Here is a 16,013-nt window from a genome sequence, read left to right as displayed (position 1 = left end):
GTGCCTGCTTAATGCGCCCCAGCATCTTGTATAAACCATTATAAAGGTGCTACATAATTTCCCATTCCGTTGTGCTCTTTGGTAAAAAAAATTGAGGAGGTGCGGAAATAGAGGGCGCTGTTGGAGCTACCGCGGAACATTTTGGGGAAAAAAAAGATCGACGCGCATGATTAAAATCGACGCGCGCGCTGACCAGAGACCGACTTATTATTTTTTGTTGGCCTTAAATGAGAGTGATTCGAACATCCCTTTTGCCAAAAAAAAACTGGGTTTACTAAGCGGTGAGGAATTACAACTGCCATATCACCGGTTCTTCTTCTGTATCTTGCTCTTCTGATTTCGTCTCGAGATCCTCTTCATGTTGTGTATCTTCCGTCTTCTTGGTTTCTCCAATATCACCTGCCTCTTCTGCTTGCTTTGATGCTGGAGTTGATGGCAGATCTATTTCCACGAAGGAAGACCCAGCTTCACTTGTCGATATGTCAGGAACCTGCTCTAAATTACTCTCTTTCTCGGGTGTCTTGAGACTTGTATCCAACTCTGGTTCTTGAATTAGTTGAGCATGCTGTTTTTGTTCCTCTACTTGCTTGGCTGGGGCGTCTCGAACTGCATCTGTCGTTTGAAAATCTTGCTCTTGTTTAGGTTCACTCTCTTTGTCTGGTGATGCAAGATCTACCTGTACCATTTGATCTTGAAATGATTCTTCTGACTGTTTCGGTTCCTTTACTGGAAGGGGTGGGGTGTCTGGGGACGGTGGCAAATCTATGTCTTCAAAGGGTGATGATCTTAGATCATCCGTGGTAACATACTTCCTTTGCTCGGACTGTGGTGCTGCCTTTTCAACTTCGACATCAACATCTAGATCTTGAACTGCTTCAGCCTGGTGTTTCTGTATCTTAGCTTGTTTGGGCAGGGTGTCTGCCTCTAAAGGCGTTTCCTCGGCTTCCAGGGTTTGCCCTGCTTCCTCATATGTTGTTTTCTCTAGACTTTGCTCCGGTTCACTTTGTAACTCTGCCTCGATTCCTTTGAAATAATCAGTCACTTCTAAATCTGCCACCGAATCTAGCTCTTCTTTGGGTGCCTCGGCACGTGCGGACTCGGTTTCTGGATCGGGTAGGAAGGCAGGTGCTTCGACTGAAGTAGAAAGCTTTGTCTCAGCGCTTGATCTTTGCTCTTGTTCTCTCTCGGGTTCTGGTTCTTCTTTTCCCACTTGTTCCTTTGTATCTGGGGCTGGATCCTCAATCATTTCACGCTGTTGACGCGGACTCTTGACATCCTTTGGTTCTAGAGGCATTTGATCAGATTTAGAATCTACCTGCTGAGCTGGACTTGCCATTTGTTGCTCGCTTGATTCATTTTGTACCTCGATTTCTTTCTTTGACGTCTCTGGAACTCTCGCCGCTTCAACATCTGCTTCTGGTTCTGCCCGTAACTCTTTTTCTTTCTCTCGTTCTAGAGGGCTAGGATCTTGTTTGTCTCTTCCTGTCTGTGGTTGCTCACTTTCCCCTGTCAAATTTTCTTCATATTTTCCACCCTGAAAATAATTGAATTGGAACAAATATTACTTCTTATCACAAAAGCACGAGAATAAAATAGACGGGAAAATCTAGACGGAGAATATTTCATAAAATTGATATACATGTACATGTATTTTAGAGTTTCAAGGGAACGTTTTTATTAAGTTACTAGAGTGTGACCAAACATCCTCAAATAAGGCTAGCCTATACAGTCACAAGAAAGCTTCTGTGAATGTTATTATTTGTGAACTTATGCTCGCACTAATAGATAATTATTTTAGCATACACATTTTTTTCTTTGATCACTGTTAAGGTCTCAAAGACAGCTCATTTGATGATCAAAATGCTACCAGAGAAAGTAAACATTTTAGCCGTATTATAAGTGTAGTAATGTTAAATAGAATGACTAAGCTTCTGGATTATAAACCAACCGCTGTCAACCCCTCTCCGAGGTCAGTAATTTTCTTCTCGACCACGTTAGCAATCCGTCGGAAGAAACCAAGGCGTTCCTGCTCCGGTTCATCAGGAACCTCTTCGGTGGGTGCAGGTATCTGTTGTTTGAGTTTGGCCACCTGGAGTTGCAGTTTGCCCATCTCTTCCAGCAACCTCCCCACATTGTTGATTAGCTCAGCTTTGTCTATTCGAAGGAGTTCCAGCTCGTCATTCTGGCTGGATTTATCCCTCTCCAGTCCGCTGATGAGATCACTGAGATGCGCCTCTTGGCCGTCCCTCTTGGCCAATTCAGTGGAGTGACTGGCCATGAGCTGTTGTATCTTGGCCTGGAGAGCGGCGATCTTGTCCCGTAGGTCTGCAGCCTCCTGGTCCCTGTTAGTAATCTCCGTCGTCTGTTCCTCTCTCAACCCGTCTGCCTCTCGGGACAGCTCGTCGATGTTCTCGGTCAGTTGGGTAGCCTCCCCGACTACGTCGATACTCAAGCCTTTCAGCGGGTCCAAGTCATCCAGCTTTTGGCGCAACTCGGATGACTTTTCGTTGGACAGGATGAGATTTTTGTTGAGAGCCTCCAAGCGGTCTTGGGCAAAGAATCTGAACGGTGGAGGAAATCAGGCGTCAACTGGTCTATCTGAAACACTTTGACACTTTTTTTTGCAAAAGACTACACAATAGTTTTACCAAAAAAGGAGAGCACAAATTCTTTCAAATTTCGTAGAGTAATTAACATGGGTATAGCTGTTTAAAAAGTTGTACGAAAGTGAAACAAACGCGTGGAGGTACTTGTAACTCTTTTATTTTATAGAGTATAAAAGGCATCAATGATGGTTCACTATAGTTTAATAATAAGTCTATCACGTGGTGTAAAGTTGCCAGGTTACCTGAATGAAGTGACGTCATTCCTCAGTGATTGTACATCACGTGTTCGTGCTGCTTCGGAGTTCGTGGAGGTCGATGACAAGTGATCCTGAACGTAGCGGTCACGTGTCAGTTTCAAGGCCCGCTACACGTGGGCGAGAAAGGAAACCATATATAAACCACACATTGATAAACCTTCTTTTTTCTTTATCCCTGGCACCACAGTATATTTCAATAATCGGTCATATTAGATTGAAAGCGAAGTAAACTCTTCCTTTTTGGAACTTGCGAGTTGACATAAAATCAACGAATTATAGTTCATTATAGAGTAATATCCGTCTGCTCTGATTGATAATTGAAAATTTGCAATTAAACATACCCTGATGTTTTTGCACCTTTTTTAAAAATTGGAAGTGAGGCTTGGACCCACTCCAATCATAAAATAGTCTGGCAACATCCCATTCATAAGTTTACAACTCCTGAAACAGATTCAGGGAACGCGATCTATTTTCCTCGTGAACAAGGTCTATTGTGATATTAAAGTGCTGTCTAATTGTTAGCCTAACACTAAGACTGTACGGAAATTAAAATCTTGAAAATTGGTAGTACCTGCGACTCATCGCCAATATATTTTAATTCAATATTTTCCTGAGATGTTAAAAATGTACAAATGACATTTCCATTTACCGTGTACCCAGCAAGCTCTTCTTTGGAGTATTTGTCTTTCTGAAAAAGAAAGAAAGATGCAATTTCATTTTGTAACGTTCTGCAAAGTGACATGGGCGGAAGTTTACTAAGACTGTGCAAGTGTCTTAACAGCCGGCAGTTCTGTTCATTTTCCACGTTAGATAAAATGGTTAACCCTCCTACTGTTGAACAGTCACAGGTAGTCCATCCGCTTCCCCTGTCATGCCTGTTACACATGCTAGCATGGGCGTCGCGAGGAGGGGGGGCAAAGGGGGGGGGGCACTCCCCCCCGGAAAATCCCCCCCCAAAAAAAAGAGAAAAAAGAAAAGAAAAAGAGGCGCGAAGTCATAGTGGTGTAAATGTAATGGTGGGGGAGGGGGGGGGCAAAATGTCCCTGCCCCCCTCTAAAACTGATAAATCGAAAAAGTGTTGAGAAATACAGGCATTTTTGGCAAAAATATGTTTTGCCCCCCTCTAGAAAAAATCCTGGCGACGCCCATGCAGGCTTATCAGACTATAAGTCACCAACAGTCATCCTATTTCAAGCAAGCACTCTGACTAGTCAAATTCAGTCAACAGACAAAAGCAGGCAACTGGTAGCCATAGTTGTCTCATCAATTGCCTACAGTCAAAGCACAGTCGTATCAAGTTACATAAACATGTAGGCTGGGAGCTCTGAACTGTTGAAAACAGTCACTTGATTGATTTTGACTGAATGGACAACTTAGCACAGAATGTATGTTTGCATAGGAGTTAAAAGAAGAAACCCTTACCCGGTTGACTTGTTTTCGTCGTGCGCATTTGAGCCAAATTCCTACAATGTATCTGCACAAGCGGAACAAACTCTTAACGGACGGGATCAGGTTGAAGGGAGACGGGAGTGTTCCCACGGGGCGCAGGAAGGAGGTCCAGACAGCGGCACGGTGAAACTTCCACTCCGTGTCAGCGTGCTCCTGTAAGTGGTCAGATAAGAAATATAGACATCCGATTGCAATGGGAGGTACATTCACCAGTCAAGATCTTGTCTAATTTGAAAGTCAACTCGGATTTCAACTCTCTTACAGACAACTGTGGCAGGTTCTCAGGCCCTAATCTCACGTCTCTGCTTAAACGTAACAATCCAACCCCCCCCTGCATACAATTTCATTCCTAGGGTTGAAGTATGTCACAGGCTAGCAAGAATGCTAACAGCTTTACAGTGCTTTATGGAGATGAAATTTCGTTGTTAGCAAAGCCATTATATAATTTACGGCGAAACACAGAGAGGGCACTGTTTTGGTTACTTACAAATTGGGGAAAACGTTTAATACAAACACATGGGAGTTTACCCAAATCAAAGAGCGCCACCGTTTCTCAAACGGCTGACGACATTAATAGGCACAGGTGATTTTACGTCCCACTTTACCTCTGTTAAGTTGTACGTGTTGGACAGCATACCGATGAGGGCGTTCAGAAGGACCAACACGGCAACGATGTGGTAGGCGAGGAACAGGAACGTGCCGACAAACTCGGCCACGGAGTAGTGGGCAGTCAGCTCAAGAACGTCGAGATCTATCATCCCGAACAAAGACCAGTACAGGCTCGCAATAGTATCCAAAGGTCTGCGAATTGGAAGGTCAAACATATACCAATGTCTATCAATGAATTAATAAACTTGTTTTGTAAATAACACTGAAAAGTTATGTACCGTACGCAGTGCATGATGTGACGGTAATGTTGCAGAAAATGGCGGCCAAGTCCACGCAAGTCGAAACACAAGTTCCATCACATGACAGACCGAACTTGACAGGAGGGGGGGGGGGGGGACCTGGTACCATATTTCAATGGGGGGCGCGGTTCAAATTGGACGATTATTAACACTAGATTACAGAATGGTGTACCGTATTTTGAACAGGCGGACATTATACCAGTATAATTCTTTTGGGGGTGTCACACAGGGGGGGGGGGGGGGGGGGGGTTCGACTTATTATTTTAGGAATTTGTATGATAATTTTTTTTTTGGGGGGGGGGACAGAGCTGGGGGTTTTTTGACCCCCAAAATTCCCCCCCCCCCCCTGGATACGCGCCTGGACGAGCATGCAGTCACAAAGAATGCCCTTGTCACATTTCTTTGAATGGGTTATCAATCACTTTCGTTTAAGCTAGATACGACTTGTGATTTACTTGTGATAGACATGACAACAGTTTTGGCAGCAAAGCCTGTGCTACATAAATTCAAGAGATCTGGAGTTAGTAAGCTCAAATTGAGCATTCTACTCACTATACTCTCTAGTCAAATCTATTTACTGTTACATTTCCGGAGGCTAGGCATTCGTCAAGTTTTGTTTCGCCTCTCTCCTCTTGCCTCTCTCTCTGGAACTCCTTCAACATAAAAACCTTTTCCCTTCTATACCAATGCCCTGTAATTTGGGTCAAGCGAAATTTTAACGATATCTTTTGTTAGTTCGATTTCGGGGTTCTTTCCTGGTTTGTCTAGTTTGTATCCCCTGCTTCTGTGAGGGCGATACCCATTAAAAACTTGTAAGACAGTGCGCAATTTACTCACGTTGAGAAGCCGGTCAAGAATGCGCAGTCTTCCCAACTGCCACCATCTGCAAAGCACGGGCGTGATGCCGACTGCCCGGCAGAGTAGTAGTTGCTGTACAGACCGATTGCGAAGGCTATCCAGATCACCACAAAGATGGCGCAGAACTTGAGGATGTCCCCCACCATGGCGCCGAGAGAGATGCGCAGCGGGCCGACCGTCTCGCTGACCAACAAAATATTCGTCAAGCGAATGAAGGACATCACAATGGTGACCGCAAAGAGAGTCTGGGCCACGATGACAGGCTCGAACTGGTCATAGTCGACTACTACTTGTTGAAGGGTTGTCAGGGATGGCCTTTCAGCCGCGTTGTTCACACCTGTCATGGGGTGGCAGTTGGAGAGAACCCCCGTGAGTATCCCGTCGACACCCTTGGCTAGAGTGTCGTTCAGTCGGCCTTGGAAACCCGACAGGACTGTCGACACATGGTCTTGCAGATCCGTGAAGTTGCTGCTGTCGATGTGACGTGCGGAGCGACGAAGCACGACATTCGAGATAATCTGTAAGCAAAATTGGACCACACATTTGATGCCGATTTTGACACCTGATCACAAAGTGTTTTTACGTGTTAGGCCAATATTTGATGTCTCTTTAAAAAAAAAAATGCCGTGTTTCAAGGAATTACAGTTCAGTAAAACGGGCTTTGGATTTTGAAATGTTCTGAGGAAAGCTAAAAAGTAATATCTTTCAATGAGGGGATAACCACGGACTAAGATTCTCTACAACACACAACTCTTGGAGAACAAATAAAAACGTATCATCATTTATATTTTGATGAACTTACATTGATCTGTCCATTCCACTGAAGGACGAAGACCGTGACGTACAATGCTATGATGATAGCTTCTACGATGCGCATACTATCAGACAGATATTCCTTCAGGCCATGCTTCATTAGTTTCTTCATGTGTTGCCACATCATACCTGATGAGGAAACCAGTCAGACAATAAATTGACGGAGTGTACTCTGGGAAAAATGTGGTAAAATTAGACTCAAGAACAGTCCAACTTGTACCCAGCTGTAATCAGATGGGTTCCAGTTTGACAAATTACAAGTACATTTTTAAAACTAGGGTCAAATTGTTCAGCAATGCCATTTGCCAAACATTGGTTTGAAATTACCGCAACTCAATGTCAATTTGGATAGAGAATTTGCCCAAGAATGCAGACAGTTGGTATACTGACCAACGTTGGGTTACATATGTTAAACATTGATTAAGTGTAAAATGTATTTGGTTTAGTATTGTTTTAGTGTCCTTATAGACATGGCAGCGCTCACCGAGTATCCAAACCAGAAGCAGTGCATACATCCCCTCCGCTGCCTGATAGTTGTTGACCTTATCGATCACAGTCAAAGCAATGATGAGGGTGAGGAAGGTGATTCCTGAACCTGAGTACATCAGGAACATCACGTACCTACAAATGAAACCACATTAAAACAACCAAGTTTGATACTTTTGGTATAAAAGTAATAATTGTTTTAAGATGTAACTTTTCGTAATTTGTGCTTGTAATACTAAACACATTTTTCTCTTTTAAAACTTATTGTTGTTGACGCTTTGAAGGCTGAGAAAGTTTAAAATAGTTATATAATCAATGTTATCTGTCACACTTTCAAATATGAATTTCTTTAATCTTAAAGTAAGCCTTTGATTTTTGGTTTCGATTTCAGGGTGGGAGGCCTTTGAACTCTATCCTGGTAATCTGTCCAAGTGGTATCATTTCCAAGCAAATTAAAAACTAAAATTACACGATTTACATGTACATGTATATACTTACGGATTCCTGGCGAATCTAACCACTTTTGGGACTGGAAAGAAAATGTACAGCAGACAGATGACGGGATAGCCCAGCATGACAAGGAGCATCAGGAGAATCTGATACATAAAGCCTTGCTCGTTCCAACTCAGGAGGTTCCTGTAGAACTGCCCGATGATGGCCTTCTGGGAATGAGGGTGAGCTATGAACTGCAAGGCGAAAAAAGAAGTGTCCCCCATCACCTCGCGTCGTGTAAAGTTGTGCCATTGCCACCGCATGCCATGTCATGTCGTGCACAATTGTTTTATCTTCATTGCATATTACGTAATTTGATCCAATTACCATTGGACGTCATGTCATGTCATGTCAAGTCTGGGCATTGTCATTTAATGTCATGTCATGCCAACTGACTATCCCATTTGAAAATAATTACCACAAAACTATCATTCCCTTGTACATGAAAAAGCACGACCTCCATGACATGACGTATTGTGTCATGCAAAATTGTTTGATCTCCGTTGCATATCATGTAATTCAACGTCAGTGTCATTGGATGTCATGTCATATCATGTCATGTCAAGTCTCCGCATTGTCATAAGATGTCACGTCACGTCAAGTAAAAACCGACACCTATTCTAACCTCGCTTGATATTCATATGCATAAGATAATTGGGTTGGTGAAAATATGACTCAAAGGAGAAAATTGTAATCTCGTACCTCCTTCTGTTCGTACATGATCCCCTCAAACACCTTGGACAGTGGATGTTGCCTGCCGATCTTATCTCGGTACTTGTCATTGTTGTGGTATCCAAACAGGGCTAAGATCTATCACACACAAAAACATGAATTAATAAAAACATGTGGACATAATGCCCCAAGATTTACAACTTACTCACCTACATCTGTGGTCGCATGATTAAGCTTTGTTACAAAAAAAAAGATTGGCCATCCCAAGAGAATCTTCAACAAACATTGCTTACGGTGAAACAATAATTTCTGGAATTCTGTGACTGTGGATCATGAAGGTTGTCATACCACTCTCCTAAAAGTTACTGAGTGATAAAATTAAATTTAGATATGGACCAGAGTTACCTCTCCACTTGATGCTGACTTGCCCAAAATGTCACCGGCAAAGACCTCAACTCGCCGGGCAAGCTCCTCCAACTCAGCGCCGAAGTCAGTCCAAGCCCGGCTGAGGGACTGGAGCTTAGCGGTCATAGCGAAGGCGTAGCCGAAGATGTCTGTCTGGGTGGCCAAGATGTAGGCGGGCTGGGAGATGGCACGGTAAACGTGGAGGGTGGAGATTGCTTGGGTCAGGGTCACCTCGCCACCCAGAGAGATGGAAGGCTCGTTAATCTCAGCGCCGAGATCCAGCAGCAACTGTTAGATTTGGAGAAATTACATCGAAGAAATCGGGTGGACATATGGTGGAAATCGTTCCTACTTGTTTTTAGATGTACAACGCAGGTGCGTATCCAGGTTTGGATCAGCAAGTGCAAGAGATAAGTAGTCACCAGTATCCCTAGGCAGGGGGGGGGGATTTGTTATGGAATTACAGCGACAGCAGTGTTGCAGGAAATAGCATAGGCCTAGACATTTTAAATGGTGTTGAAAAGTGCAATCAAAAGAAAAAAAATAATTAAATGAAGAAAAAAATATAAAAACACCCGTTACATTCAAACAATTGAGATGTTGGGGGAAATCATATCCTCTTTTTTTAGCTGTTACATTTCTGGATCCTCCAGTTTTCTTAACCTTTTTGTACATTTCCCAAGTAATTAGGAATAAGACTAAATTCCATCCCTTTTCCACAAATTGGGCTTGATATCAATGTACATGTAATGTCAAGTCTTACCATCGCAGTACCGTAGCTGTTCCGCTGAGCAGCAAGAACCAGAGGAGTCAAGGCGGGATGGAAGTCACCATTATCGCAAGGAGATGACAGCACCTCGTTGCAAATATCCTGCTCCGTAAAAACAGAGAAAAATAATCAAGTCATTTTAGGTTTTTATTTTGATTCAGTGTAGCTAACATTGTTTATACGTTCGCGAAACAAATGAAATACATAAACAAAGTTATAGGATAACACCAATTTTCAATGCTTACAATTTTATAACTTAAAAGTTAAACAAAACTGAACCTAGTCTGTACATGTAGGCCTATGCCCTTGTGGTCTATGTGACTACTTTGGAATTGGGAAAGTTGGCTTTCTTTTGTCTATATTTTTGCTAATTTCCTCAAACTTTTTTGTTTATTAGCTTCAAGAAAACTTGCCATTGCATGACCTTTAGAATCAATGGCGATAAAACCTTTGACATTCGTCCCATGGAGCCCCCTCCTGCCCCGCCCCCTCTTCGCACAGACATCATCCATACCTCATTTACTGACAAATACTTGCAGATAGCCTTGATGGCGTCTTCGAAGTCAACGTCGATAGCACGAATGAGCGCATCCCCTAGCGGTATGTCGTACTGGAGCAACACATTGATGATATCTGGGAAGAAAGACACAGGATCCCGGTCCAAGTTTATTAATAACAACATTTCATGAAACTGCGGAGGTTTCATTTACTCACCAAGAAAAAAAAATAAATAAACTCACCCCATCCCACCCCTCCAGATAAAATATTTATCACAACCATTATTAAAATACGTGTATATTGACACAAAACCTCACATTTTGGCGTTTACTGAAAATCCCAGCCCAGAAAACTGTCAGCAATTTTGACAAATTGACAAGCTATCTTTTTAAAAAAGACTAACAATTCCATTTGTATTCTGATCGAGGTCAATTTAGTGGTGCGGCATAGCCACAATATGCTTAAGTATTGTGCAAATTGTGATAAAAGCATGACATTTCGCAAGTTGGTTCTTCATGCCATGACAAAAATTTTCAGATATAGAGGCATTTCATATTTGACCTCTGGTGACCTTTATAGGTCAATGAATTTTGCATACACTATTCATTACTTTTGTTCTTCAAAAATTCACTTTCCAATGACCCAAGTCTATGTCATAGGTCTTCATACAATGAAAATAACAATTAGAAGTGAAAAAATTCATATCTGACCTCTGGTCACCTTTGAGAGGTCGATGACCTTTGTAAACCCGTTTATAGCTATTTGTAAGATTTATTCTTTAAACTGCATCTTTTTTCACGATTCATGTCTAAATGAAAGGTGTTCATACTGTAAAGAGAATTTTCATATATAGGTCATTTCAAATTCAACCTCTGGTGACCTTACGAGAGGTCATGACCTTTGTAAAACCATAGCCTACATATGGATATTAATAACATTTTCATAATTGTAAATGCCACTTTTTTTTCCATGACCCAAGTCTAAATAAAGCTTGACTCTTGGTACCATGAAAAGAATTTTCAGATGTGGGAACATCATGTTTGACGTACAGATACCCTTGGAGAGGTCAATGAACTTTGTATATCTTAGTTGCCGTTATGTATCATATTTATTCGCCAAAATGCCGTTTTTTCGGTTACCTAAGCGCCAATAGTGCAAAGAACGGCATTGCACCTTTAAGTTTACAGTCATGTTATAAATTCAGACCCCACAAATAATTTTGAGGTGACCTCTCACCTCGTTTCTCCTTGTTTTATTGGCAGACGCAATATGCTGGAGATTGGAGTAGAAATCTGTGGTTCTGTTTTATAATGTAAAGTGTACATATGTCAAGTAATATTCACTCTTCTGTACTTATATACACCCTGCTGTATCGAGATGGACTTGGATAGCCATGGTTTTTAACTTTTTTACCAAGCCTAATGGTCACTGTAAGAGAGTGATGCTTGTCCGATGTGTCGCTTATATTCTTTCACGTTTGCGTCTGCCCTTATAAATAGGCAAATTGAGATTGGAGGTCATGCAAAAAAATTCGTTGGGGTCTGACTTCATGACACGTTGTAGAATAATTATGAAAATACATTCCTTTTGCTCTAATTAGACTTCAGTCATGAAAAATGGCATTTAGAAGATTAAACATGATAAATAAAGGCAATCAGAGTACACAAAGTTCATTGATCTCGCAAAGGTCATCAGAGGTCAAATATGAAATGTCTACATGTCTGAAAATTCATATCACGGCAAGAATACCCAAAATGTTGATATGGGTTATAAAAAAATGGTGTTTTGAATAGTTAATCTTCTTAATATCTATACATAGGATACGCAAAGTTCATTGACCCCTTGAAGGCCATTAGAGGTCAGATATGAGATTCCCTACATATGAAATTCTTTTCATAGTATGAGCCACTTAACATTATGACTTGGGGCTTGAAAAAAGGGGTTTAAAAGGGTATTTCGTATAAATAACTATGAATAGAGTTAGTGCAGTTAATACAAAGGTCGTTGACTTCTGGAAGGTCATCAAAGGTCAATTGTGATTTTTTTTTTCGCATTTGGTCGTTATTTACATTGTATGAAGACTATACAAAGACTTAGGTCATAGGAAAGTGATATTTTCAAGCACAATAGGCATAAATACAGTATTCAAAGGTCAGTGTCCCCTCAAAGGTCACCAGGGGTCAAATATGAAATGCCTCCATATCTGAAAAATTTTGTCATGGCATGAAGAACCAACATGCGAAGTTTCTTGCTTTTATCACAAAATGCACAATTCTGTCCCTATGCCGCACCACTATTTTTTTTTTTAGATCTGAATACAATCGCTCATCCGCACTTCAGTGAATAATAACACTACTGCTCTTTCCCCCTCTACTGCTTTCAATGGAATCCAATGGAATTAATCAGGCAGAATATTGAATATCTCGCACAAAAGACTTTTCTCAACGCAAGATTTCTGCTGTAATGGTGCACAACAAAAACACCACTATACTTTGAACGCCAGTTCTTAAGTTTACACTTTAACGGCTCCAGCTAAGGCCAAACAAAAAAGTCTCCGGTTTCTAGTATGCGCGCACGTCGCCGTAGCCATGCGCGTCGGCAAAATGAAAAAGTTTTTTTCAATGAAAGATGATGTCTCAAACTGCCAAACTCACTGGTTTGACTGGAATCCGGCTGCTGAACAATTTTAACGTGTTTATTTAGATTGGGTTCAGTGGTCGAGAATAAGCTTTATGTGGCCTCTCTGGACTCCCATATATTTGCACTAAGTTTAGTCGGGCACCATTTGCAGTCATCAGCCGACATTTGAAGCAAAACAATCAGGTAAAAAAAAAAATCCGCATCGCCGCACCACTTTTTGGGCAAGCTCCATACCAGAAACCGGAGACTTTTTGGGGGGCCTAAGGCACACTGTAGTACATTCATCAAGTCGCTATAGGAATGTCGGATTAAAAACAAAAATCTGGAGGATGTATTCAGGAGGATGTACCTAATTTTGATGACGAACACATACTATTGCAACCAGTACGTTAGGCCTTTACGTACATGGACACCATTAATCCACCTACGCGTATATTCCATATACGTACGCCACTATTTTTCCCTGCAATGACTCTTTAAACATCAGAGAGGGATAATATGTCCTAGAAAGTGAAATTTAGCAGGGAAAATATTGAAGTTTTCAGTTGGAAAACACAATTTTTTTAGACCAGTCTCATAGGGTGTGTCAAGTGGCATACATATATATATATGGAATTCTTTCCATTACCAATCCAATGATCAAAGCCGAACACCGGTACTATCCCAGGCCGGCCAGGCCCAAAAACATGCGAGTCGACTTGTCTCAACGCCACGGCCGACTTGTCTCAACGGACATAATCATGGTCGATTTGTCTCAACGGTCGAGTTGTCCCAAATCGAATTGTCTCAAGGGTCAAGTTGTCTGACCCCCACACAAGACATGCGAATAGACAATCCAATCAGCTTGCATCAGTCCCGTAACAGTTATTAACTTACCAAGAAAAGAGTCCGTAATGGCGTCGGCATACAGCGTCATGTTCTCCTCGTTCCTCCAGTCCCGGAGCCATCCTTGTTCCTGCCACTCCCCCAGCAAGGTGTCCAGTTTCCGCCCATTACCCGTCTGTGCTACTCCCTTTACCTCCTCATAACGAGCCATCTCCTCAGCCATACGAGCCTCGCCAACCGCCGGGGCCAAACCCCCTGGTTCCCCGTTGGTTTTACCGCTCAACGCGCTCCCATTCCTCTTCACTCGTCCCTTTTCCATCTCCTCAACCTCCTCCATCTCATATGCTTCGTTATCCATCTTTCCAGAATTTTCTTACCGATCCACAGTCTTGAGTCGACTAAGAAATCCCAGTTAGACTGAGAAGTAAAATCATTAGTAATCCGTTACCCTCAGTAACAGTTACTTCCGCAAAACTCGCGAAAGGAAACGATCAAATTCATCCAAAATGAAAGTACATGTACTTGTCCTGCAATACTTTTATGGTATCGCAACACGTACCGTGCCTCGGGAGATTGCGTATGCCGTTATTTTGCCTCATTTGTTGCCGCCGCCCGTAGCTAGCTAGCTACGCCTGGATGCTTCTATGAAAGAGCACACAAAAAGGCAGTACGGGTCTCAAGGAACTCTATGCATGATAAAGAGATTTGCACAACACCAACTTGTTTGGCTCCTCGAATCTTTTCTCGAGTTTGTTCAATGTGTGGGCGCCTAATTCTAAGACTTTGAGGGGCCTATTTCAAAACGAGTACTGCTGGAGCACAAACGATACTAAACGAAGTCAGTGGCCATCATAGTGTCTCGTGGCCAGCCTGATAGAGGGGGAATAATTAAAAAGCGCTTTGGGATTGTTGTACGATGGAAAGAGCTGTATATGCCTTACGATTTACTTTATTTGTGACGGAGAGCCTGACGACAAAGGCTATTTCAGTGCACTGCAGTTCGCTTTAAGGCACAGACACGGCGTGTGGGAATTACGTACATGGCTATGGCCGGAAATAACGCACTGGTCTATGGAAGTGGTTGCAGCCGTGTCCATAGCCGCGTGGTTAATTTCCAGCCTTATAGCAAAGTAATTCGGATACGACTTATGATGAGCCTTTTACGTGGGGTTTGTAATTGTTTCCAGAAATTCCAGTTCCACATACAAGATACAACGTATTTATCAACATTGTTTTAGGAAGACCATTGACCTCATCAGCCACAAAAATGGCGGCGGACGACTGACATCCAGTTACAACCATGATTATTTGGAAGGCATGCCAATATGTACATGTACATGTATTCATATTTATTTTCTTCGTCAGCACAGGGGCTTTTCTAGTTAGCTGTACGTGTATATACTGATATTACATAAAGATGAGAAGGAGAAAAAGCTTTTAAATCAATATTAATTAATATTACACTTTTTAAAAGATATTGCTTAAAAAATACCAGGCACTACAGTTTTTATATCTATTATTTAGACGGGAAGTTGACACTTACATTCATCTTTCAACATAAATACCCGACTTTCCATTAATAGATTCAGGCATTTTGTCCACGCTCAAAATATTTAATGAAATTATACCGAGTGCATTTGTTAAAATGATAATGATCATTAATGTAACGACTCTTTTTTATATCATTAAGTTACCCCTTAGTACAGTGTATAATCATTGTATCGTGGGGTGCTGTGGTCCAATGGTTACGCTGTTCGACTCGTGTGCCATGGGTTCGATTCCTGACCATGGAAACATAGTGCTTGTGCTCTTGAGCAAGGCACTTTACCATTATTGCTTCGTCATTCGGAAGGGACGTAAAGCCGTAGGTCCCGTGTGTTGTGTTGTGTTGTGTAATGCAATGCACGTAAAAGAACCCGGTGTTTCTGGCAGTGCCTGTTTAATGCGCCACAGCATCTTGTATAAACCATTATAAAGGTGCTACATAATGGTTGTCGTATTTCTCATGTACTTCATTTACCTGTCTTCCTAGACATAATTTCCAGCGCCTTGATACCTAATTGTTGGTAGATACGTGCGCTAAATAAGACTTCGGCATTATTAAGTCGCATATATTACTCATTAATTAATTAAATTACCATACAAAAGGGGGCCTAAGCGTGGATTATAGACGAGTACGATTTCTTCCATGGTTATAAATAGGAAATATAGCAACACATTGTAAATAAGTCGAAAACACAATTGCCGATAATACAGGTACATGTACATATAATCATCGTTTTATCTGAGGATAATCCGTTCGTTAATTATAGCAGAGAGAGGTACAATGTACATT

The 16,013-nt window shown here is 41.8% G+C and overlaps 1 protein-coding gene across 1 annotated transcript; it reads right to left on the bottom strand.

Moving 5' to 3' along the window:
- Window positions 1–217: 217 nt before the first annotated feature.
- Window positions 218–14,323, bottom strand: LOC119732092 (short transient receptor potential channel 6-like). Its single transcript, XM_038205479.1, has 15 exons — window positions 13,730–14,323; window positions 10,230–10,348; window positions 9,710–9,817; window positions 8,947–9,234; window positions 8,572–8,679; window positions 7,876–8,063; window positions 7,376–7,512; window positions 6,881–7,020; window positions 6,058–6,596; window positions 4,918–5,113; window positions 4,286–4,465; window positions 3,513–3,551; window positions 2,849–2,970; window positions 1,949–2,561; window positions 218–1,534 (listed from the first exon to the last, which is right to left on the bottom strand). The coding sequence occupies exons 1-15, from the start codon at window positions 14,034–14,036 to the stop codon at window positions 290–292; spliced, it is 4,329 nt and encodes a 1,442-aa protein (XP_038061407.1). The 5' UTR covers window positions 14,037–14,323; the 3' UTR covers window positions 218–289.
- Between the last annotated feature and the right edge of the window lie 1,690 nt (window positions 14,324–16,013).

This window comes from Patiria miniata, unplaced genomic scaffold, assembly GCF_015706575.1.
Source record: "Patiria miniata isolate m_02_andy unplaced genomic scaffold, ASM1570657v1 HiC_scaffold_24, whole genome shotgun sequence".
Taxonomy (NCBI): domain Eukaryota; kingdom Metazoa; phylum Echinodermata; class Asteroidea; order Valvatida; family Asterinidae; genus Patiria; species Patiria miniata.
Note: the sequence above shows the minus strand (reverse complement) of the source record. Positions and strands in the feature narration are given on the sequence as shown.